This window comes from Andrena cerasifolii, chromosome 7 (genome assembly GCF_050908995.1).
Source record: "Andrena cerasifolii isolate SP2316 chromosome 7, iyAndCera1_principal, whole genome shotgun sequence".
NCBI classification, from domain to species: domain Eukaryota; kingdom Metazoa; phylum Arthropoda; class Insecta; order Hymenoptera; family Andrenidae; genus Andrena; species Andrena cerasifolii.
In genome coordinates, this window is record NC_135124.1 from 11298438 (window position 1) to 11321948 (window position 23511).

Genomic DNA, 23511 nt, shown 5'->3' on the forward strand with positions numbered 1-23511 from the left:
CCGGCCATTACAGATTTCTCGTTGACCCTGCACACGAGGCGTCGTAAATACATCGAAACGATCGCTCCTGGAATCCAGATCCTCGAATAATTTCGCGCCTGTCGTTCCTTAAATATACATATAACCGATCGAATGCGTTTCCAGTTTCTCTGTACTCAAAGCTACGAGGTTCCACTGAAATAATCCGCGAATTGGCCAAGACAATCATTATTTTCCACGCACAAATCACGCCGTAATTTCCCTCGCCTCTGTTCTGCTGGTCAGTGTAAATTGCCTTCAATATTTGTCCCATTATTACATTACCGCTTACGCGCGTGGCGGCTTTCCGCCGCAATCAGTCTGATGGATATCCCGGCATTCATTAACCGACGGGCCCCCTTCGTTCCCCCATAATCAGAGGTGAAACACGGGCAAACACCGAGCGGTTTTTCTTTGCGCTGCCGCGCACAGCTGCCCGTCTTTATGCAAATGAGCCGGCAACCGGTCGTCATGGAAACAGCGAGGAAATATCGGCACGCTCCTTTTTCATCCCCTGCTCCGATGGTAGCACCAGCTGTATAGTTGCTGGTCGATAACGTCATAGGCCATCCAGCGATTGCCTGCACCTTACGCCTGTTGCTGAGTAAATTAGATGGACGAGGAATCGAAGGTGGCGTTGCACGAGCCATGAGACTTCGCGCACTGGGATTCTTGGGCAACTGGCTGACAGTTAAACTGACTACGACACCTGCAGCCAGAATACAACCCTCTCTGTTCCTAAATTAACCCTTATCAGCGGTCAGCCACGAATCACCACGTTGCTGCACCGCAACAACGCCGATTTCGCGCAACAGAAGCCTCGCGGACAAGCTAGTCCCGCCGGAATCACGGGGATAGTCATCGAGCAGACGATGACCGTGATAACGTCACGGGGACGGACGCGCATTAGTCGGGACTTGCATCCGATTAACGCGAGCCCGTGTCCGGCGCTAACTGGCTGCCGCATCAATGCGACACGCAAGTCCCCCCGGAGGCAATGGGAGCTCGTTCGCAGATTGCGTCTGAATTTCAGGGACGTCTCGCGCCGTGATAAGATTCGCGGCCGGAAGAGTCGACCACGGGGTCCTTAACCTTCATTTCCACGGGCCGCCGCGAAGTTTATAATTCGGGAAAAGAGGGCTCCATTAATACCGACGAGGACCGACCGCGGAATTTTCCATAAGCAGCTTTGCCCTCCAGTCTGCTTTTCCTGGGTATTACGAGATTCAACCTGGTAGGTGGGATTAAATGAAATAACAGTCTCCTCAAAAGCGGAGAACCACGTCGGAGTTACTCCCCGAGGTTTGTCACGGTTTCCGTGTCCCGTGTGCAGACGCTTTTCGCAGAGTATTTGGCGACGGGACACGTAGCAGATGATGATCTCGTTCGATCGATCTGCGGCAGTCGCGAAACGTGACGGGCGTTCCTCTCGACCCATGTTTGCGATTATTAACGGGCGATCCGTAGCGGAGGACGCAAAGGCTTTCGTTCTAGGGTGGAGTGCGCATTCCACGCGGCCGCTACGTGCCCACCGTCGGGAAAGAACCGCGAGAAAGAATGAATTCAGGTTTAATGAAATAGTGAGATGGAAATTGGTTATGCGGGTTCATCAAAAAGTTCATTATAAACTGTGGCCAATTTCTCTTGTTTGATAACATTTCTGCCATTTCGTTGCGCCCCGCAGGGAAAATTAGTTACTCGTTCAAGTGAGCGGAAAATTTGCCGTTCGGGAATACCTACTGGCTACACGCTCTCCTCCGCTAAAATTTCCTCCGACGAAAGCTACCGTGGACCGTCGCATTATTTCTGCGAAATCTGCCAGCAAGCACGTACCGATTCCTCCCCCTACAACTGCCACGACATTTACCGCCGATATTTTCGCTGGCAACAGCTTGCCGGCCACTATTATAATTCCGCTTCGTAAATGAAGCCTGGTCCTTTGCTTAGGTATCTGCAAAAATTTCCCTGGGCCCCGAACGAAATGGAAACCGTAAATTTCTAATCGCTCGAGCACGTATTGCAACGAATATGCATTCCGACGTATCTCTAATTTTCTGTTCTGCATTGTTCGCGCTGTAATGAAATACGCCAGCGAGTGTACGAAAAACAATGCGTCTGGAGCACGCGTAACAGTCCCCCGTAAATTTGACGGGTCACCCCCGTCGGAATATTCGTAACAATCGAGTTAGCTTCCATAAGATTACGCGAATGAATTACGGAGCGGGCAGCGCGCGGAAATGAGCGACAGACGCGCGAGGGGAAGCAGAAAGAGGCTAAATGAGCGTGCTTTAACGCGGATGACCTCGTTTGGCTATCCTAACCCGATGTTATCTGATAAAATTTGCGCTCACTCCCCTTTTTGTTCCCCCAGCCGGTGGCTTTCCCTCGCTATTGTACCGCCGACGATGCAAGTCCGCGGAATCCACGGAATAATAACCAGGATGGATGTTGCTTTTAAGGAAGAGGGTGGCGGAAGCCTGGCGGGGGGCGAAAGGAACACGAAAGGCACAGGAAGCGAAGGGGAGGCTTCGCCAGAGGTGTAATTCGTAGTAATTTGAAGCGATTTAGCATCGTAGGCGTTCTCGCCTGACCCGAGGATTAATCGGTCGGCTGTACCTGAAAAACGCGACGACGAAACGATCGAGACGGTTCCCCGGGTCCCTTGGCACGTAAAAACGCGATGGATCCTTTTTGGAATGGTCGGTGAAAAATTCGTCGACTTATCTTTGAGGAAGGACGTATTTGTTCTGTGGCAGAAGCGTTGGAAGTGTTCGAAGAATTTTGGGACAAGATTTTTGAAGGCAAGGAAATTTTCGCAATTCCTTTGGAACGCCCGATAGTGGCTCATAATTTGGGAGTACGTGATTTGACGTAAACGGGCGCGACGTCATTTTACGCCATTGTTCCGGTGCTATTGATAATTGTCGGTTGGCCAAGCAAACAGGGGTAACTCCGAATCCCAATAGTATTCAGACTAACAATGTGTCAACGTTTCCAGTTCCGTCCCATTTCACGGGAAAAATACACGGGCCGAACGTTTTGTCGAACGAGAATGCGGATTAATTAACTGGAAGTGGACAGAACCACGTGTCTCGTCCATCGTTCCCTTCTCCTTTTTTTTTCTTTTTTTTTCCTGTTATCCGCTGACAATACGGACTAGCGGGTTGTGATCAATGTAGCTGGATTTACGTGAACCCGTGACGCGACGACTGAAAATAACGCGGAAACGCGGGGCCGGTGTAAAGATTCCGTAAAACCCGGGCGATCGTTTGAAATTTGATATGTCTGATGGCGTTTTATTAAAATTCCATGCTACGGTTCGTTCACGTTAGCGGGGCCGCGCAATGAAAACGAGCGACGGATTTTAAAAAATTAAAAAAAAAAAACCCACCCGCGTTCTTTTTCCGCTCGCAGAAGCATTTCTGTTTAGCGAACGCGTTTGACGAAAACGAATGCTTGGTTCGTGGACGCAACGCGATGACAAATCGCCCAGCTTCAATTGCACCGTTGCTCCTAACTTCGTGATCCTTGGCGCTGCGCGAAAATACCGGAACAGTTTCCCGCAGCTAGCCTCGATAAATAGGAGAGCTCACACGTGTGATCTTCCGATGAGAACGCTACAGCGAGCACGAACGCTTTGTCACTCGGAGCTTCCGAATCACGGAAGTTTGAGCTCGGTGCTGTCAAACCGCAAAGCTGAAAATTTACACCCACGTGGGAAACTTACGCCATTGAGCCTAGGCAATTGCAAAGGCGAGATTACACGGTCCGATGCTTGATCCAACGTGGCCGATTCGGACGAGGAATTTCGACGGTGGAGTGGACTGTACGAGAGTAGACACGCTGGGCTCGTCCACCTACAGCGTCAGTTTTATGGTAGCGTGTTTTGTGTTGAAGAACTCGGATCAACGGGGCAGAAGAACTCGGAGGGTTAAAAGTGACAAAACTGTATCACCGTGTAGCAGCGAGCAGAAGCCCCCTGAAGTGTCCAGGATTTCGTCTGTACCGCAGGGGTGCAAGCTGCTGCTCCCGACTCTGAAGGTGAAGTGGAACCCGCACACTCACGCTTCTGGATAGGTTCGCCACCCTCACAGGACGCTCTTACCCGACGGGACCGCCAGTTCCCGTCTTGAGGACGTGCTTCCAGAGAATGATCTCCCACGAGACAAGCTTCGAGCGTCGGAGGATATCCATAGGGACGAATTTTTACAGATTCCGTGATCATAGCCATACTGAATCAACTTGTCTGCCTCGATAAGAGAAAAAAACACGGCTCCGTCGGTGGCTGCGGCTGTTCAGCGCAACCCGATCGCAAACAGTCGATTCGATAATCGTGTCGGGGGGACTTCCGCGGGCGGCCAGGCCGTTTAAAGGAGCGACGATAACGGGGGACGTGGAAGCTTCAATCGGGCGTGAAGAGCGAGGGAGCAGCGCGCGACCACGATGCAATGGCTTTAGGGCCCTCGACCGGAAGTCCACGCCGGGCGTCCCGGTCATAAAAATAGAGTTGTCGCTGCTGGCGTCGTAATATTTCATGTCCGCGCGGAAAAAAGAAACGCGGCGGTGGGAAGGGGGAATCTCGTGCGATCTAGAACAGTGGGAAGCTACGATATACTGCGCCCGTAGGTCGTCCGCCCGCTCCAAGAACCATCGACCTCTCGATTTCCTGCAGCAATTCAGAATCCTTTCTCCCCTTCCCCCGTCGCCCCTCTCGCCCCCTTTTGTGTCCCGTATTTCAGAGCACACAGCGCGCCCCGGTAATCCTCTTTCTATTCCACCTGCAATCTACTTGGTTCACCGCGATGCGGTTCATAATCAATCGACGGATAAAATGGAATTGGCCGACGTTCGCTGATCAATTTTCCCGTAAAATTTTCAATTTCGATAACTCCATCCGGCCCCTCGATTCCAGGCTGGCTCACCGCGACCCCCGTGAACCGGCCGCGCTTCTCTCTGTGTATCGCCTTTATCCGCCGTGTCTGACGCGTAACGATCTCTATCTACTTACAGAGCGGCGTAACCAATGTGAACGCTTGATTATCGCGCGAAAATTGAACGGGAAAGTGTTGGCAGTGTTAGCAGACGATCGTCTGGCGGGGCGCGGAGCTCGTGGGTCGCTGGACGATGGAATTATGGTGAATTTTTGGTGGCAAAACCGTGGTCAGGGGTAACCGCAGGCCGCGAGAGCGACGATTATTTATACGCAGCGCGATGGGAATACTGTCGTTGTTTTTGTCGCCTGAAACGAATAGCCGGCACTCCGTACCTGCGGCAATGCGCCCTTACGTCCAGCCGAAATTATGCCGCGAAATTGTGCGCGTCGCGCCGGTTATGGCCCGACGTTAATTAACTGTACGAAAATGCGTGCCTGGTAACTTTAACGCCATGGACAGAAGACTCGTTCTCTTCGGCTGGCGCCCGCGATGCCTGTGTTGGTAATAAACGGACGGAAATCTCACCCCTAGAGATTTATGCTAACCGCTCGCAAGTTTGCGCAGCAGGCACGCGAATATATGGAAACGGTCACATAGAATGAATTTTTCCCGCTGAAGTATGCGGCGGAAAGCGAGATCGTAATCGCTCAGTGATAACAGGGGCGGCTCCACTCATTCGCGGCACTAAAGACCGTTCAATCTGAACACTGAATGCTCGGAACGATCGAGTATTATCCTCGAGTATTTTCTACGTTCAACGACGTCAGACAATTGATTTATTTCGTCGCTTTATTTTAGTTACTCCGCTGGAATTTCAATTTTCTATTTCACAACTTCGAGCGTACGTATCGAGTGTCAAAAGTGTGGAAGTCAAAGCGGCCACCGTAAATTTGATTCAACCCCGGAAATTTCAGCCATGCGACCTCCTCTTGTTGTGTGCACGCGCGTGCAACGCTGCCAGCATGGACCGATGTAGGTAATGGAAACGGAGGAGGGTTTAGTCTCTCGCGGTACCAGCGCGGAATTACTGGGAAAACTGAGAAGCGTTCCTCGACACGGGCCGCATAATTCTATAATGAGATACCAACGGAGGTTTTAAGTGTAGACATCATTTACTAGGTGGATCGGTGAATGTACCGACGCTGAATCAAGCTCTAAGGAGGTCGCCTCAAAATTGATGTTACGAGGGTCGGTTTCAATGCATCCCCCTGAGCCCGCCGTCGGGCTCAAACGAATGATTTATCATTCTCGTTCGGCCCCGCGACTGGGAATCCCGTCTCAGAGACACTGGACAGTAAGATCCCCCTTTGGCCATTAATGTATCGTGCCCCCGAAACGGCGGCAGGATGAATACGTAACTTCTTGCCCGGGGAAATTAATTTTCCGTTTTCCCTGGTTATCGCGGCGCTTCAAACTTCTCCGGAATTTCCATTCGCAGAAATTGCAAAGGCTAATGCAATTAAGGCGTAACTAACTTTTCCGCCTAAATACACTTAACGGGCTGGCAATTGCACGAGGCATTGGTAAATTGGATTTAATTCACTGTTCCGCGGAAAGAATTTCGTGGGGAAAGAATTGACGGTCGGGGAACTTGAAGGAACTTGGACCGTCGTCGAGGTTTCTTTCGCGCTTCTTTTCACGCTTGGGTACTTTCTTCGCTGAAGTTCGTCCGAATAAATCCTTTGCGTTGTGATCACGGCTATTTCGATTAAACTGACTTGCAGGTGTAAATGAAATGAAGCAGGGATGATTCCTCCTCGGGAACATGCCCGTGAACTTGGCCAACGTATTCGAGCAGGAAGTCGCTGCAGGCGCGAGCAAACTTGCTCATCCATCTCCGGGCGGATTATCCGGCTTACGGGCTGGCGTGTGCCTCTTTTTTCGTCGTTTTACGGCGAAACTTTATTGAGACGTACGTATACTCCGATAATGCTCGATTCCATTATTCGTCGGCCCCTCCGCATAGACGGCTGCTCGGCTCGCCCCGACACCCCCGCCCCTATCCGCACCCTTTACCGACGACTAAGCAGGAACGTTCGTCTTCCAGTTTTATCATCCCGCTCCTCTATCATCCACATTATTCTCCGCCGGGGCGATCGCCCCCGCAACATTTGAGTAACTCTTAACCGGCGGTACGCGATCCATAGCTGCGGCAGCGGCTTTCACGGAAAGTACCTTCGCAAATTCGTTTCCCTCCGTCCACCGAATCCACGATCGAGCCTCGAGCAACTTCCAAGCTTTACGAGGATTTTATTTGTTCTCCGAGAGTTCCGGGTGCCCGCGAAGGGGGAGAAGTTCCGTGGGAAGTCGGTTAATACAGTCGGCTTGGATATTGGGCAATTCGTAGGTTCCTTCAGGGTATCGAATTCGATGATGCAGGCTTTCATCGATCGTGGAGCCCGGGGAGGAAAAAACTCGTAGGTAGGCGATCTATATGGGTCAATTGGTAGGATAGTTGTGCCTCGAAGGGAAGAGGTAGTCGAATTTGAATCCCAATTCAACAATTCAATACGATCCTTTTAGGAACCAGGGCGCATTCTTCTACTCTCTGTAGCAGAAGAATTTCCCTATTTGCCTTGGTTTCGCGTTACTTCGAATTTCGAGCACCAGACCCTATTTCTATGGGTTTCTCTATATCGGTTTAAATGTAGGCCTCAAAATTCATTTAACCACTCCTTACTCGACATCCCCTCGTTCTTGCCTCGAACGAGCACTTCGACGACCCCGCCTAATGATCGTATTTGCGTGGGCGCATTAGTCGTGCATTAGTACGTTTGGCACGATCGCAAAACGCGCCTCGGTATAAATAATCCCGGCTACTCCCCGAAACACGGGCATAATAACCGCGCGACATTACCATAATTCTGATAAGCGAACAGTGACACGTGCAATTGACGTAATTGTTCGCGCGTTATTACGCGGGCGTCAGTTGCCGGCCGAGGGTCGTCGGAAAGTACTCTCGTGTTTGTTGCAACGTTCTCAGATCGGGCAAGAAGCTGACCGGCCGCAGGGAAGACATTTCCATTCGCGACCGCTTCGAGGGCCACGATTGCCGAGCGGTTGCTATTGTTCAATGAGCACCGAGCGTAAACGCCTGTGTGAAAATGCACCTAGGCTCCCGAACCCGCGATGGAGGTAACAGGAAATCGCGTAGCGATGGACAATAGACGCGAAACACAATAATGCGGAAAATCGTTAAGGGGAATTCTCGAGTCATCAGGTGCGATGGAAAATTTACAGCGGAATAAAAGCTCGCGTATCGATCGTCGATGTTTATTCATCGGGACGGTGGACGTGAAATTCATACGCGACCAAATGGGAATGAAATCGCGCGCGGTTGCTCTACAGGTCGTTCGGGATCGTTTTATCGTAACCGTTCGGCAAACTCGACTTTCCCTGGCATAAATTTCCCGGATCTATAACTTTACGAGGATACGATGAACGTTCGCCTGATCCTTCCACCGAGTGGTGCGCCGCGAAACACAAAATTTCCACAGCTGAAATGTTCGCTGAAGGAAGTCGATACACCAGAAAAATTGGCACGAGGGTGGGTAGGTACGTTTCAAACATTCGAGCCATCGCGCGGGAACTCAAATTTACATCTATTATTTCGACGTGTCGCGTTTCAAACAGGGTGAACTAATATCGCTGTAAACGAAAGAGGATTTGTGTAAAACTTAAGGGGGTATAGAACTATTGAACGACTGAAATCGACGGTTTCTTGCCGGTTGGATTGCTTAGACACCAAATAATCACCATACGGGTATTTTTCACAGTTTCTTATGTACGCTTTTACAAGTAACGAAAGATAAAAAAATTGTCAGAATGTTGAAAATTATTCAAGTTCTTTGAAGCTAAAGATGATCCCGCGTAGCGCACAGCTGTAATCGGTGTACATAGTCCTAGGTGAACCAATAATCTAAAAGCAAAATGCTTTGGGGTGAGTAATTTCTACACTAATAGTTATCGCGTGAAATTTTGCTGGGCGAATTTACAGGAAAATTGTAAAAGTTACACACGAATAAATTTTTCCCCACATTTTTATGGGAGAAAATCGTCTTTAATCAGTTATAAAATGTTTTACGAACATCCAATGTTGATGCGGAAATTCCTCACGATAGAGAATGGAATTCTCCAGCTGCAGTTAAAATTTTAAGTGAAAATATTCATTCGTTCAAGAGTTATGATGTACACCGTGTTTGAAAATGTAGTTTCGAGATAAACGGCTTCAAAGTGTAGTCCCCTACGCCAATACCGCTCCGCGAGGCCGCTACTCGACGGTGCACTCAATTATGTTCGGCGCTATAATTTCCGTAATTATTCGAATTTCTTCGCGAAACATTGTTGCAAATATTCACGAAGCATGGCACTTTCAGAATTAATAATAATAAAAAAAATCGATTTTTTAAGATTTCAAGAGTCCTATACCCCTTTAAAAGCATCTGTATCTGGTAGGGGATTTTAATGCATCACGCGTCAGAGCTCCAGAAAAAGCAGTATCACCGTGAAACGCAAATCTCTCTCTCTCCCCCTCTCTACCCGTCGTTTCCAGAGAGTCGTAAACCAGTGAATTCAAGCACGAGTTAGTACAGCCTCTCTGGGATTTCATCGAAAAAATCGCAAGGTATCTCTCATGAACCACACGCGAGTTACCCGTCCGCAGAAAGTCGTGTAACAAATTCAAACGAGATAGTCGTATGTAATGAATCATTTACAATGTCCCGTTAACATGCTTGGAATTTAAAAAAAAAAATGTTCTCGTGCCGCGGGCGACATTAAATAAATCCAATACCCTTTTTTTCTATGTTGTCGCGTTGATGAATAATTCTCGGCCATTTTCTGTGGTTCTTACAACTACAATACTTCAGTTAACGTTTGCGTAACGTGATTCCATAACGCAGAGGTCTCGTGCGGAATAAATGTACTGCACCGATCTAAGTACACGTTCAACAGCTTTGACGAAAAGCACGCGGGGCGCGAAAAGAGTTGTGATGGAATGCAGAAATGAAGGGGGACAATAAAAACAGGGAAATCCAGCCGAGAGGCGTTTCTATCTCATTGCTATTTGTTATCGTTCGCGTCAGAAATGCAGGCTCCACTCGTCGGCGTATTCAGCATTATTGAACCCTCGGTAACGCGCGCTAGACACAGCCCGCTAACGACTTTACTTTTAATCACGGATTCCGTTTCATAAGCGTAGAGTAGGGGAAAGTGGCACTCGGATTTTCCCCCCGCGTAGTTCCCGAGGGGAAGAGCTGTTTTCGCGGAAGAAAGTGTGGAATAAACCCTGCGTTAACTGGGGAACACTTGCAACGTTGCCTGTGCCTCGGGACAAGAAAGTCGGCGGCTGCAGTCGGCACAAGAGCTCCCCCCGCATTTTAAAGGGCGCAGTTTAAGTTTCAAGCGTTTCCACAGCGAAACGGAGAGTTTGTTCACATACTGGCGTTGCGCGACACTCTCTTCATACCTCTGCTTTAAATGGACGCGGGAATTTCGTTGGTTTTACGCGTCCTTGCCAGGCACTTCTGCGCGGCCGTGGAAGCTACACAATAGAACTTGTGCCGTTTAACAATGAATTCGGCGAAGAAACGGCGGCTGATGCTCTGGCAGGTGTAATGGAAGCCGTTGTCTCGCGATTCGAAGTGGCGTTCCGAAAGATAATAGTGGAAAGAAGATGTTTATCGAAAGTACGTACATGCGCGTAGGGTAATTGTGGGACAGTTGCCGCACCTTAAGCAGAATTGTCACCGTGTCTAAATTTTGCAATGAATATTTTGTTGCAAAGATACATATTATTAGTTGAACATCTTGTCCCACTACTAGCATTAAAGAAAATCAAAATTTTAATATTTGTCACCCTTAAAAAATTGAAACTAAAAACATCCATTTTTTAGGAGAGACGCCGCACGTGCGGGAGTGGTGCCGCATTTCGAAAAACGTTTAATTTTCCATTTAAATCTGTCAATTTTAACATTTTACTTAAAAAAATAGTAAAAGCAAAGTAAAATGAAACATCTTTTTAATTTATACAGTTGTAAAATACTACTTTCTTATTTCCAAGTGCTATTCTGGCCGAGAAATATTCCACAGAGTTCCTTTAACGTATTACAAAAATTATCACGAAAAGCTATGAATTTTTAACTACTACGATAGCAAAAATAAACTCGACGTATAACTATTGAGGCAAAGTGCGGCAGGCTTACCTCGAAAAATAGCAAAATATTTCAAAGTAATAATGGAAACACGTTCTCGCTTACGAATCTAACCTAAACGAACAGCCTAAAGCACATAAAATCGACAGTGTTGCATTTTATTACCGATAACCCTGAAATACCGAAGGTACGGCGTCTCTCCCAGTGCGGCATCTCTCCCGCAATTACCCTACATACCATCGTAGGGAAGTCTGATGGGTTAGATACTCGGTACAAGAGGACCTTTCGCCCTTTACTCTACCGAACATTAATAATACCACGATTCCGCAGAAGCAGCAAAAGGAGCACGCTGTTCTACATTTCGTTCAGTTACTCACAACTCACGGCTGCATTTGGCTGGTCGAAATTTTTCCGCGAAAGCTCGTGGAGGATTTGGGGAAGCTCGCCGGTCCGCGAGCAAATTCCTCGAATGCCCGAGGGAGGGGGAGGGCTGAAATCCGCGTTCGTAAACTTATGTAAAAGAAGGGGAACGCGGAAAAAGAGCAACAACGGCTCCCCGGCAATAACTCACGTCCCTCCCTCTCGCATGGATTCCAAAATTAACGCGAACGCGGTTCGAAGGAAGGATGGAGGCATCGGGGAGGCATCCGAAGACAGGAAAACCGGTGCAACCGCGAGACAAGGACGGGAGAGAGGAGCCTGTATATTTAGAACTCGCGCATACCGGGCATTGTCAACGATCTCGGCCACCAAGTGGTGCGTTCCATGGTCCGAATAGCGGTTCTCCGCCTTCCAGAGAATCTCAAATCGATCCGGAATTTAATCGTCGACACTTTCGGGAGACGCGATCGTCCGATAGACGCGCGCCACCGCGCGGGGAACTTCGTTTGCCGCCGACTACCCCGCGATTGTCAATTAGGGGATGGAAATTGCCGATTCATTAATTTATCGTTGCTCCCGCCGACTCTCTGTGTACCCGGGACTGTTTACTTATTAAATAGCGACGACGCAACGGTGCGCTCGCGGTACAATTGTATTATTGCGTGGAGTTTGCCACGCAGGCCGACGGGCCGGGGTGATTCGGAGCGTGGGCGCTAAACACCTAACCGCGCATTCGCTAAGTACTCGCAAACAACCTTTGGAGTCCATTAAATTCCCGCGCAAGATATTGCGCGCTTGGCGAGCGCGGGGAACTCTGTTTCTTATCCCCCGTTCCTGGCTGCACTTATCTCCGCAGACCCATCTCTCTGTCCAACCCTCGCGAGGACGAATTCATTACCGCAAAACCGTAGTTGGTTAAGTGAATCGAGGTTCGCGTTACGTAGTTTGCACGCGCGCGGCCCTCTCTTGTTTCCCAAGACGCGGCGCGGTTTAATGCTCGCGCGCTACGTAAATTATTGGGAATCAGGGAAAATTCTAATGCAGTTTGCGAACTTGCCCCAGCCGCGGCGCTGCGTACTCGTTGTCTCGCCGTTGGATATGAGATGGAACAAAGGGTGGGTGTAAAATACTGGCGAATAACGGAAGAAATACGGCTGCAAGATTGCGCTCTCCCTGGTCCCCCTATCGTCCTGCAGATGATATACGCGGACGGTCGAGTGAAATTAGGCAGACCCCGAAACTAATTCGATATACATAACCAGCCAAGGACTTGGACACTTCGGGCCATCGGCTCTGCCCCGCAGAAACCCTGATTCCCGTCTAATCGCCAAAGTTAAGATACAGTCAACACTTAAGGGTTAGTACTTGGGTCAACGGTAATGTAGCAGCTCGGTTTGCCTGGACACTCAGCGCTGCAGATGCCCAGCTAAATGACCATGGTACACCATTTGGCTGGCTCTTAACTCTCTCAACCAATGGGCAGCGCCCTCAAAATTCGATCCCGAAAATTTCAGAACCCAATAACGCTACTCCCCCGTAACGCTGGTCGGTGGATCGTTAGTTTAATTGTTAAGCAACATTCGGCCAGCACGCTGATTACAAAGGGAGCGCTCTATCGCGAAGGGGTCCGTTGACCTTCGCGCAATTAATGTCTCGCCGCTAATGGTTTTGCGCCATTGTGAGCCCCGGTTTCGGGAAATCCACGGAATTTCCATTATAAATCGTCGGTCACGGGTACCGTGGGCTGGGCGAAGTCAGCGAAAAAGATAGATGGTGCTCGCCGCGAAAGACGGTGGGAGGAGTCTCGCCGAGATTCGACCGGAAGAGATCTAATGTTACGATCCTCTCCTTCGATGGTCACTGGCTCGGAGCCCGCTACCCCACTGGAAACCTCCCTGCCACCCCGTTGGCCACTATCACGGCTGGTCCTGAATACTGGTGCCGATTTCTGGCCGCGGGTCGCAGCCGTTGCGTACACCCGCGACTCCTCCCGCGAAGAGAGAATAATGTATAACCGCGCAATCAGGATATCGCAGAGCAGATTGCGATATCCCGGCGGTGTTGGTGAATTTTATATAAGGAAAGAAAACTCCCGCGGTCGGCGCGGGCCGCTACGCCGCCGTGCCGCTGGGCTGCTGCATTTTAATGAAAGAAGGGAGAATGGAATCTTAATTTTGGGGAATCTCGGGGAAGAGAGCGCAACCGTTGCAGGGGGAAACCTCGGAACGCGAACGTGGCATAAATTTACCGCGATGGCGCAACCCTTGCCGCGGCTGGATCACGAACGAAGCCAATCTCCTGAAAAGCGTTAAATTATTAAGCCGAATGGAAATGAACCCTTTCCCGTAACTGGGGGCGGTTGTTCTTGTTGCAAGGCAATCTGTGCTTCACTTAGCGTCCCTTCGTTTAGGCAGCGCAAGAGCGAGCGTACACTTTGTCCGTCAAGAGATCGCCGTGGTTAAGAGCTACGAACACAGCTCCTTGGAGTAGGAGGTTGTTCGAAGACCTCTGACAGCCGCAAAAAGCGCGGGGAATATTTCTCCACCGTCATAGGCAGGAAAAACAGCTGGAACACGCGGCATTCAAGCTGAGAGAAATGTTTCGTCAGTGTCAACCTCAAGCTCCTCGTCGAGAAGTTGGGAAATCAGAAGGAGAATAGCCCGACGATAAATCTGCCCAGCGGCCATTTCTCGGCGGTGTACTCCTTGTATCGAGGAACCGTCTGCAAATCCGACAGAGATTTATTCACGATACGCTTGCAAGAGAAAGAAGGATAGCGGGGCCTAAAAAGTTCAATAATCCAGAACGAAAGGAAACGTCTGGATGTTGAAGAAGCGTTTGGATATCGGGCAATCCTATCCGACAGCAGACACAGAAATACTCGGATCAATTAAACGTGCTTGTTCCTAAACACGAATTTCATAATTTTTTATAACAATTCACTAACACTGCCGAGAACATTGAGAAATATCGCAGAAGAACGCGCGTATCGAATTCTTGTCTACTCCCCTGAGAATGAGGAAGCGAATATATCGTTCCTCGCATACTCCCACCGCGATGCACGCGATTTTTAAGCAAATTTCAAAGCCGAAGATCGATTCGATGATCATCGAGCGTAACCCAAGGGAAATGGATTACCTCGAATAGTGCAGCGGCCTGTCGCGGGAGTCTTAGAGCACTGTAAACTTCTGCTTGGAGCGATTTGCAATATCCACAGCGTAATGTAAAAGTTACAGGTACACTTAGTCGCCGGCAACTCCTTTCAAACGCGCCATTACGAAGAGACACTCGAGATGTTCGAGGCGGAACCTCGCGAGCGTCTTCAAGGAGCTTTCCCGTGTCCCGGAGGAACAATCAATCGTTACGCGGCAGCTATTGATTTTTGCTTACTGCCATTTTAACAAACAGATAGTCGCGGTGGAACCGTTCGATGCGTGCAGTTCGAGGAGGAAGGAAGAAGCGAGGGAATAGAAGCGTGGTGAAGATCACAGCTGCCTTTGAGCAACGATGCCTGGATATATGACGAAAATTCTGGATTTCTGGTGAACATGCACTAGGGTGGCTCTTATTTACTCTTGGTAAAATATTTTTTCAAGATTCTCTTCGGGGCACCCTTCAGAATAGTTCCAAGTAATTAAAAAAAAAATCCGTGTAAAGTTTGACCTCGATCGGATAACGGAAAAGGGTACCCTTGGGCCCTTAAATATTTAAATCATTATTTAACAGCTCGCGAAGTCGATTTTGTATAATATCCTCCAAGTTATTGATTAAATAAAAAAATATGTCAAACAAAAGTGGTAGATCCGGACAAGGAGCATCTTTTATGTTGTATTACTTTTTCTCGTGCGCCAAACGGTTTTCGAAAAAAGTCTGAAAAACTAAAAACCCTTTCCCTTTATCCGATCGAGCTGAAACTTTACACGGATTTTTTTTTAATTATTTGGAACTATTCTGGAGCGTGCCCCGAAGAAAATTCAATAGTCGAAAATAAGAGCCACCCTAATATGCACGAAAGCTTGGACGAAAAATGAGCAGAAAAATTTTGCTCCTAATCGACGTGCAATCTGATTGAAATTCCCTCGTGGAACAGTCTGCCCGAGTAATAGTAGACGGGAATAATTAATAACTATCAAGGAGCACGGTTCTTCGAGCAGGAAATGAATCTCTCCTCTCACTGCAGTGATCATGGAATAAAATTTCAGACACCGAGAAACATAAATCAGACTACTGCTCTCCGGTTTTAACGAAGGGTCAAGCCGTAGATACTCTATTCTCCCGTCTTCAACGCTCGGCTTCGCGCCCCGACCAGCGCCGTATTTTATCAGCACGGCTATAATAGATAAAATTCCATAATTCACCGGTAAACAGAAAACTTTTTGTTTGCGGTTACCGCTCAATGAACTTTACGAGCGGCGCGACCGGGATCGCGAATATTGTTCGCGCGAGCGCGGATTTATCGCACCCCCCCCAGGTTCTCGCGGGTCAGCGTGTCAGTGACAAATCAGCTGGACGCTAGAATCCTGCTATACGTGTACGGCCTTTGGTAAAGTCCAATCAGCGGAGATTAATGCAGTGGTGGTAATTTTGGGACGATGTTCCCAGCTTCCAGTCGCTGTCAAATAATTCGATGAGCGATGAGTGACTATATGTGGAAAATGTCCTTAGAATTCTGATGGTGATTTATGCCGTTTCCTGAGTGTGTCAGCAGTATCTCCTAATATCCGCCTGTCGAAAAATAAAAATTTGAAAGCTCTGGTAGAACACGGGACCCTCGAATTGAATTTCCTCTGGCACAACGACTTTCTTGCCAGCGCAAATGTCTACTAAAGATGCGTGAAAATAATCGCATACATCGCGCCCAAAACACGGTTACCCGGCAGCCATTCGATCGAATAAGGTGTTCGCTGTATGTAATCTAAAATTTCAAGGTATGCACGCCGCGCGGGTACCGAAGGAAATGGAATTCTTCCTAGGGTGTACGTGCGTGTCCGCGTCACGCGGGGTAGTGGCGATGGTTGAGGTCCGTCTGAACAAAGTCTAAGCGGGGTGCACGGAAAAATTCAACTGGCTGCTCGCGAGGCACGCTTGAATATTCGAAACAATAAAATTGAAGCTATCGCCCATTTGCTCCGGAGATATTCGCCAGGATCGTATGGAAGTCCTGTTTCCAGCGTCTCAGACGTATCTGGTCCAGTCCATTCTGTAGATTGGAAATATTTTACGGCCCGACATATTTCCGTGACATTTCACGGCGGCGTAATTCACCCGGGTAGAATTTTTAGCCGTTGCACGTGGCCAACGGATCAGCTTTAACAACCCAACGGTTTACAGCCGTTGTTATCGCGCGATAATTCATCCTAAGAGTTTCCATTCATATGTATTCCTGGGTGGCAAGGTTATTATTTCGCGGGGGAGAGTGAATTTTCCCGTGGAAATGAAACGACCGGTATTTAACCGGCAGCTATAGGCCTCTCAGCGAGACACCAATTTTTAATATCGCCCGGCTAGCGCGTAGACAATTTCCCTCGAAGTTGCCTCGTAATTTCATCCCGCAGCGCGGCGATAAATCTACGCTAGTTTCCCGAGCAAGTTAGCGAACTTCCCAATTTGTATGGAAGCTCTGCGTATCCGTGCCGTGAGTTTTAATCGTCGTTTAACGCACCGCGATGGAACACGCAGGGGTTGCGCGAAATTTCGCGAGATAGGCGTCGATCCATAGAGGCGTTATACCCCATTCTTTCTGTGAATACCGCGCAAAGATCCTCGTGGACGTGATACCCGAGTCGAGTATTCGATATGGAGCACCTCAGTCGCGAAAGTTTCTCGATTTATCATCGAACGCTCCTTCAGAATCGCTCGCGTTACCTCGGAGTACCAGCAGAAACGTGGCAACTCCGACGAGCGAAAAGATTCAAACGTTGCGCAAGGATTAAACGTTGAAGGAACAAAGTTGCCCATCCAGGCTCGATGCTGCCGAACTTTGGTGAGACGTGCAGGAATAAGCACTTATGGGGGGGAATTTCTAAAAGGGATGGGAAGGTAGATGAATGCGTGGGTGTTGCCAGGCTTTACTCTCGAGAATTACGACATGAATTCAAACGAAGAGTAACAATTCGAGGAGCAACAATTACCTGTGTTGAATATAACGGGATGTTAACATGCATCGCTGTCGAAAGGCCCGTCATTTTGCGAAATTGCCTGCTAATCAGGCTGGCTGAGTAAATATCACTCGAATCGATCCATTATGAGTATGTACATGTGCTATAATAATTTCCATCCAGCAAATATTTGCGCAGGGCGTTTCCTGCTTTAATGCGAGCTTAATTAGCGTCAGGCATTTCAAAATATTAACGAACGTGTCGTAACGGGTTTCTACAAAATGCCGGTTAATTAGCAGCGATTCTAAACTCTCGCGTTATTAGCTATTCCTTTATAATGACTATTAACGCAATTAGAGCGAAAGCTTTGGCTAATGTAACGCGCAATGAAACTTTGGAATTCCAATTTCTGATTATTAATACGTGATATATTTGATGCAATATAGCTATGGCCCGCGATTCAGCCAGCTTAATGTCACTAGAGTGGGTCCGTGGAGAAGCTGATGGGAAAGTCGGGCAATTCGATTCTTCAATCCTCCGTTTACTTAGCGAGCACACTGTCAGCCGAGTTATCCCCTTCATAAACAGAGTCCTTTTCCTTTGGGCTGTGAAATCTGCTTCCGACTCCGCAGCGGGATCGCCCTTGTTTTTCCAGAGAATTCTAGTGCCTCAAAGAATACGTTAACACTCGCACTTTCCACACTTTTCCCTGATATTCCCACAAAGGGAACTTATCTCGACGTCAAATCCGCCAAAGCTCCTACGCGGAAGAGCTCAGCAGATTAATGGAAACTTGTCTCCTCGAACCCCGTGGCATCGTTCGAGATCCGACGGGGTGTCGTTTATTTAGCATAGAGGAAACGGCGAAAGGAAATAAATTGAACGTTAATTCCGTGCGACCTACGCCGCGCCTCCGTCATCGTTACATTAAAATATTTCGTGCTTGTTCCGTTAATTGGATTAAAGGGCGCGCGGCGCTAATTAATAGAACGGTAACCGGGAGGCCACGTGCGTGCCGGGCCTCGAGAAAATGAATTGGCGGTAAATTAAACGACGCAAAAGGGAAAAGAAGCTGCAGAGTAGACTGTTCCGCAAAGTGCTATCCCGTGGGAAATTATAAATAGAAGGTAATACTCGGGCTCGTGGCGCAGCCTCGCAGCTAATATATAAATAGTTAAACTTGCCTGGCAATTTGTACATTCGAATTATCCCGCAGTTTCGCGAGCTTTTTTCCATCGCTAGTTTAACGTGGCTGGAATGGAGCTTCACAGGAGGAGGAACACTGTAATTCCCCGTTTTCCTTCTTCGAAACACGAACCGCTCGATACCGAAACAACAACTGAACCCTGAGCAAACATTGAACCTGGCTCGATTAATTCGGCCCCTGCAGTTTGCATCGGTGTCGAACTGACCGGTGATTGGATCGAAGACTTTGCCGTGCGAAGGGTAGAAATCGTCGAAAGGAGGCGAGCTGAGGGGCAGGGGAAAAATTGCCACGACGGAGAAATATGCGAAAAGTATGTACCTACGAGCGAATGCGGGATCGGAGGGAAGCATCGCAGGCGGAAGAAATATGAGGATCCCGAAGGAAAAAGAAACAAACTCGTAAACAACGTGGTAAAATCTCGCTGCGCGGAAAAAGTGAGGATAATGCGGGGCGTTCTTCTTGGCGAGCGGGCGATGGAACCAGGAAGAGTCTCTGAACCGAGGCGCTGAACGAAGTAGGAGGAATTGCAGAGAAGGAAAAGGGGCAAAAACAAAGTGCCTTGCGCGCGCAACGATCAGATTTACTCGGCTAACGTGGATACAGATCTCTGTCGCAGCTTCTGACCTTAGAAATCCACCCTTGGAAATTACGCGGCCCGAGGACTTCCGGGAAAGCCCGCGGCGAAGTTGAAATTATTAACTTGAAATCAGTCGAAATTATTAGAATCGCTCGACTACCCTAAAAATTCGTCCCCTTTCGAGGAATTCAACCGTATTTCCATCGGTGAATAACAATACTATTTTCCACAGTGCGATTCACTTCTGCGCGACGTGTATTCGACGAGGAACAGGTAGCGAGTTTAATCGATGGCAATGCGCTTCAGCTGGTTCTGAAAGATGTCACCTGATATTCACCAGTTACTTCCGAAACAACTGTCCGGTCCGTGCACGCTGAAAGGGCGTCGCAGAGGAAATCAGATACCGGACTCTTTTAACGTGTAGACAATATCTGGCGAAGGGTACACTTATTGCTGCAGAGGCAGACATGGAAGACGCGTTCTAAAAGGACAAGAAATGCGTCGCAGGGTTATGGTGGAAGATGTTTCGAGGGAGCATAACGCTTTCCTGTTTGCCTGCACCGAGTCGATGGGACCAGGGAACCGATAAAATTTCAAGTTTCATCTTCGACGTCTGAAAGGGACGAATAAATTCGACGCCACAGTTTTGTCTTTTACTTGCTGCGCCCGACGTATAGGTATACGCGCCGAGCGTCGGGTGCCCGTCGAATTTCGGTTGCGTCGACGAAGCTGCTGCTATCCCCGTGCAAATTAAAAACGGTCGAAGAAGCCCCAAGTGGAAACGCCTCGCGCTTCTCGCGCTAATTTTTGCTAATGAAATTGCGGAGTTCCACCGGACGCGAACTCGGGTAAGGCCCCGCCGGTACTCAATTCGCGCGGTGTTCTGCGCGGAAAAAGGCGCGCTTGCGAGCAATGCAAATTAATGGACGGCCGACGGAAGGGAATTAAACGCTTTAGACGAAATTACACACGTTTTTTGGTAGGAAAATGTCGGCTTTGTTAGAGAGGACCGATCTCAGAGACACTTCGAGCGTACACCGTGGTATAATTACGCTAAAAGACGTGCCTTTGTCTTCAATAGATGGTGAGATTACACAGGCGCTTCCTTCTTAAGGCCATTTTGCACAGGCCCTTCGAAATTGGCATTCTATCGTGCCTCGGCCGTTGCGACCAATTCGGGAAAACCCTGCACACGATTTCGCAGTTCAGCCTCGGCGATGCCCGTCACTTTGATCCATGGAAACGAATTCCTACCTGATAACCGTTTTCGCCAACCTTTCGAGAAAGCCAGGCACGCAGAGAAATTCATTTACACGTCGGCCCGAATCCGATTTCATGTGTCCAGCGAACGAGGTCGCACTCGAATTGTCGCGAGCCGATGGCTGTTGAGGGACGAAAACGGGGATAACTGGAACGAGGGTTAAACGGATCTGATTGTTAGTGTTCTCCGTAAGCCGAATTCGCAGATTTCGACTCTGCGATCCTGGCCACTCCGTCAGTTTTCCTTTATACCATTAGCCTGATTTTCTGAGGAGTATATTTAAGCTGCAAATTCGAAAGCTACGAATTCAGTCCGGGGGGAACAGGCCGCAAACATTTCCCTCGAATCTGTAAATCTCTGTTTAAACTGCTTTTCAGCGAATTATTTCAAAGCCTAGTCCGCAAAAACTCTGTTGCGAACTAAATTTTTCAGGAAAAAGCATCGACACGCTACGAGAGATGCGCGTGCACGCTGATGGCTTTTTAGCTGAAATTAATTTTAACGAGCGACCGCTATCGGCAATAAAGTGCTCATTGTCGCGTTTTTAGCGGAGTGCTTAATCAAATGAAACATTTCCCAGATTCGTGCGCGGCAAAAACCTCATCGCCGTTGAATGAATTCTATTCAAATGCTCCACTGCCGCGGAATCGATGCCGCTCGCTTCAATTTATGTGAAGCTGAATTGGAGCCGCTTCGCTAGACCAGTGTGATCTGCAAGAGCGATGACCGCAAAATAAACCAACGTAAAGACCTTCGTTGAGACGGACACGGCCATCCCAGAGTCGTTTCTTTGCACAGGAGCCTTTGATCTGTTAAAGCCGGTCTGTTTATTCTAGGGGCTTCTTGCATCAAACGTTCTTGAATGCTAATTTGCGATAGTATGGGAAATAAATAGCTATGAGAAATACGATAGGAGAAACGGTATGGGAAAGGTATGAGTGGAGAAACGCTAGTGGATTCGTCGATAGACGTATTTACAGATAAATACTGTGGTCGCGGGGGTTGCCTGACATTTTTGGGCGGGAAATGCCAGTGTAAAATAAAGAAGAAACGAAACAATGCTCGTATGCGCTTCGAATCGCTTTTGTGTGCTGGAGCAATCATTATGTTTCTACGAAATGAATTTCCAGACCGCTTAGTAACCTAAATGTTCCGACAATGAATGTTTCAGTCACTGGGACAGCCGCGGAAGCCACACGCCAAACAGAGGAGTCACATTTTAGTACTCACGACACACGAAAGGCCGGTCGATCCTTTCCTTGGTTCTCCTCCAGCACAGACCGAGCTGCGGGAGAGGGCAGGTCTATCGGGAAGTTTCGCCGGGCGACTTCCTGGCAAGCAGACACCTCGAGCCCCAGGGAGCAGGTTGCGCTGCAAGTGTTGGAGCTGGTCAGCGTAAGCCCGAGCGACGTGGAGGAGATCGAGATGCAGAGGAGTATCGAGACGCTGAGAACCGAGAACGACACGGGGCAAGTGAAAGTCTCGTGTCCAGATTCGACCGTGTCCTCGAGGAGTACGTCCGGCGGGAGACAGAAGATAGATGTGTCCACTGGGCGGACGTTTGTTCAATCAACGACAGGACGATTGAGCTCCGTCGAGGATATCCCCACATCGCGAAGTTTCAGCAACGTAAGTCAAGCAATGTTATACTATTCATTCGGTATACCTACACTTGTCCCTTCGATCACAGAATACCTTTCAATCGACGAATAAGAATGTTCCTCGAAATTTTTATTCGAATGAGGATTACTAGAGATCCCGAACGAAATGTTCGAGACTCACAAGGGAAGATCCCGAACCTGGAATTTCAAAAAATTCTAAAACTTTGTGAATATGTTAGGAATTTCCTCCTGATTACAACCCAACTTTTGTTTGCTGCCCAAATTCCCTCTAAGGGGGTACATTTGATTTTGCGTTATAACTCCTGAACTGCAGAATAATTTTTTATACTCACAAGTTTCAGAATTTTTTGAATTTTCGGGTTCGGGATCTTCCCTTGTTAGCTACACCAATGTACGTGTTAAAGAAACGCAAACAGCGCGATACATAAGGCTGTGTAGGAACTCAATAATAGTCGCCATACGCTCCCTAGGTTCCCAATAATTTCGTACAGAGGGGCGATAACTATAATTTAAACGCTATTAGCTATTACGACACCAGTTGCCCCGAAGCGTCGTTGGGCTCTCATTTAATTAACGATCTGACACCTGTGCATTGGAGGATTATTGCCGATCGACCGTATAAATTTTCAATCGCAACGGACTTAAGTTAATACGGGATCGCTTTGATATACGCGTTTCGGGCGTGTACCGAGGTTTTCGCGAGGGGAAAAACAGCCGGGGGTCGGATAAACGTCATCGCGTTCACCCTGTGAATTATCGCGTGAACTTTGAACATGCGCAGATAGCGGCGAGGCAGGGGAATCGCTCGTCGTTCAAGGAGATCACTCTGCAAAGTCTGCAAGGGTCCAGCACGGCGCCGACTACGTACGTCGCGAACGACGTCGTTCGACGTCAAATGAGACACGTTTCAGACGTTTGCGAGAAGTTCAGCACAGGGGAGGAGGCCAAGCAGGAATTTTACAGTCCAAACTATCCAGACAACTATCCGAACCTCACCGAGTGCGTTAAAGTTCTAAAAGGTGAGCAAACTCTGCTTCTCTAAACATCCGGTGGTAAAATATCAAGATTTTTCTCGTCAAGTTTACCCAAACAGGCAATAAATACTTCGTCGCGGAACACAGAATTGAAATAGGATATTGTTAGACCATGGATTTCCCATTCGTAAAGGTAGGTTTTTCGTCGTAGGCAACGCCGATTATCTCGATAATGAAGCGCAATATCAAGAAATTTTATTCCTTTTTCTCGACTTATTTACTTGCTA

The 23511-nt window shown here is 48.4% G+C and overlaps 1 protein-coding gene across 1 annotated transcript in view; it reads left to right on the top strand.

Moving 5' to 3' along the window:
• Window positions 1-23511, top strand: part of Neto (Neuropilin and tolloid-like) — a 77782-nt gene that overhangs the window by 24581 nt on the left and 29690 nt on the right. Inside the window, exons 3-4 of the mRNA XM_076816866.1 lie at window positions 21800-22257; window positions 23032-23269. Coding sequence (XP_076672981.1) covers window positions 21800-22257; window positions 23032-23269 — 696 coding nt within the window. The remainder of the gene's footprint in view (window positions 1-21799; window positions 22258-23031; window positions 23270-23511) is intronic.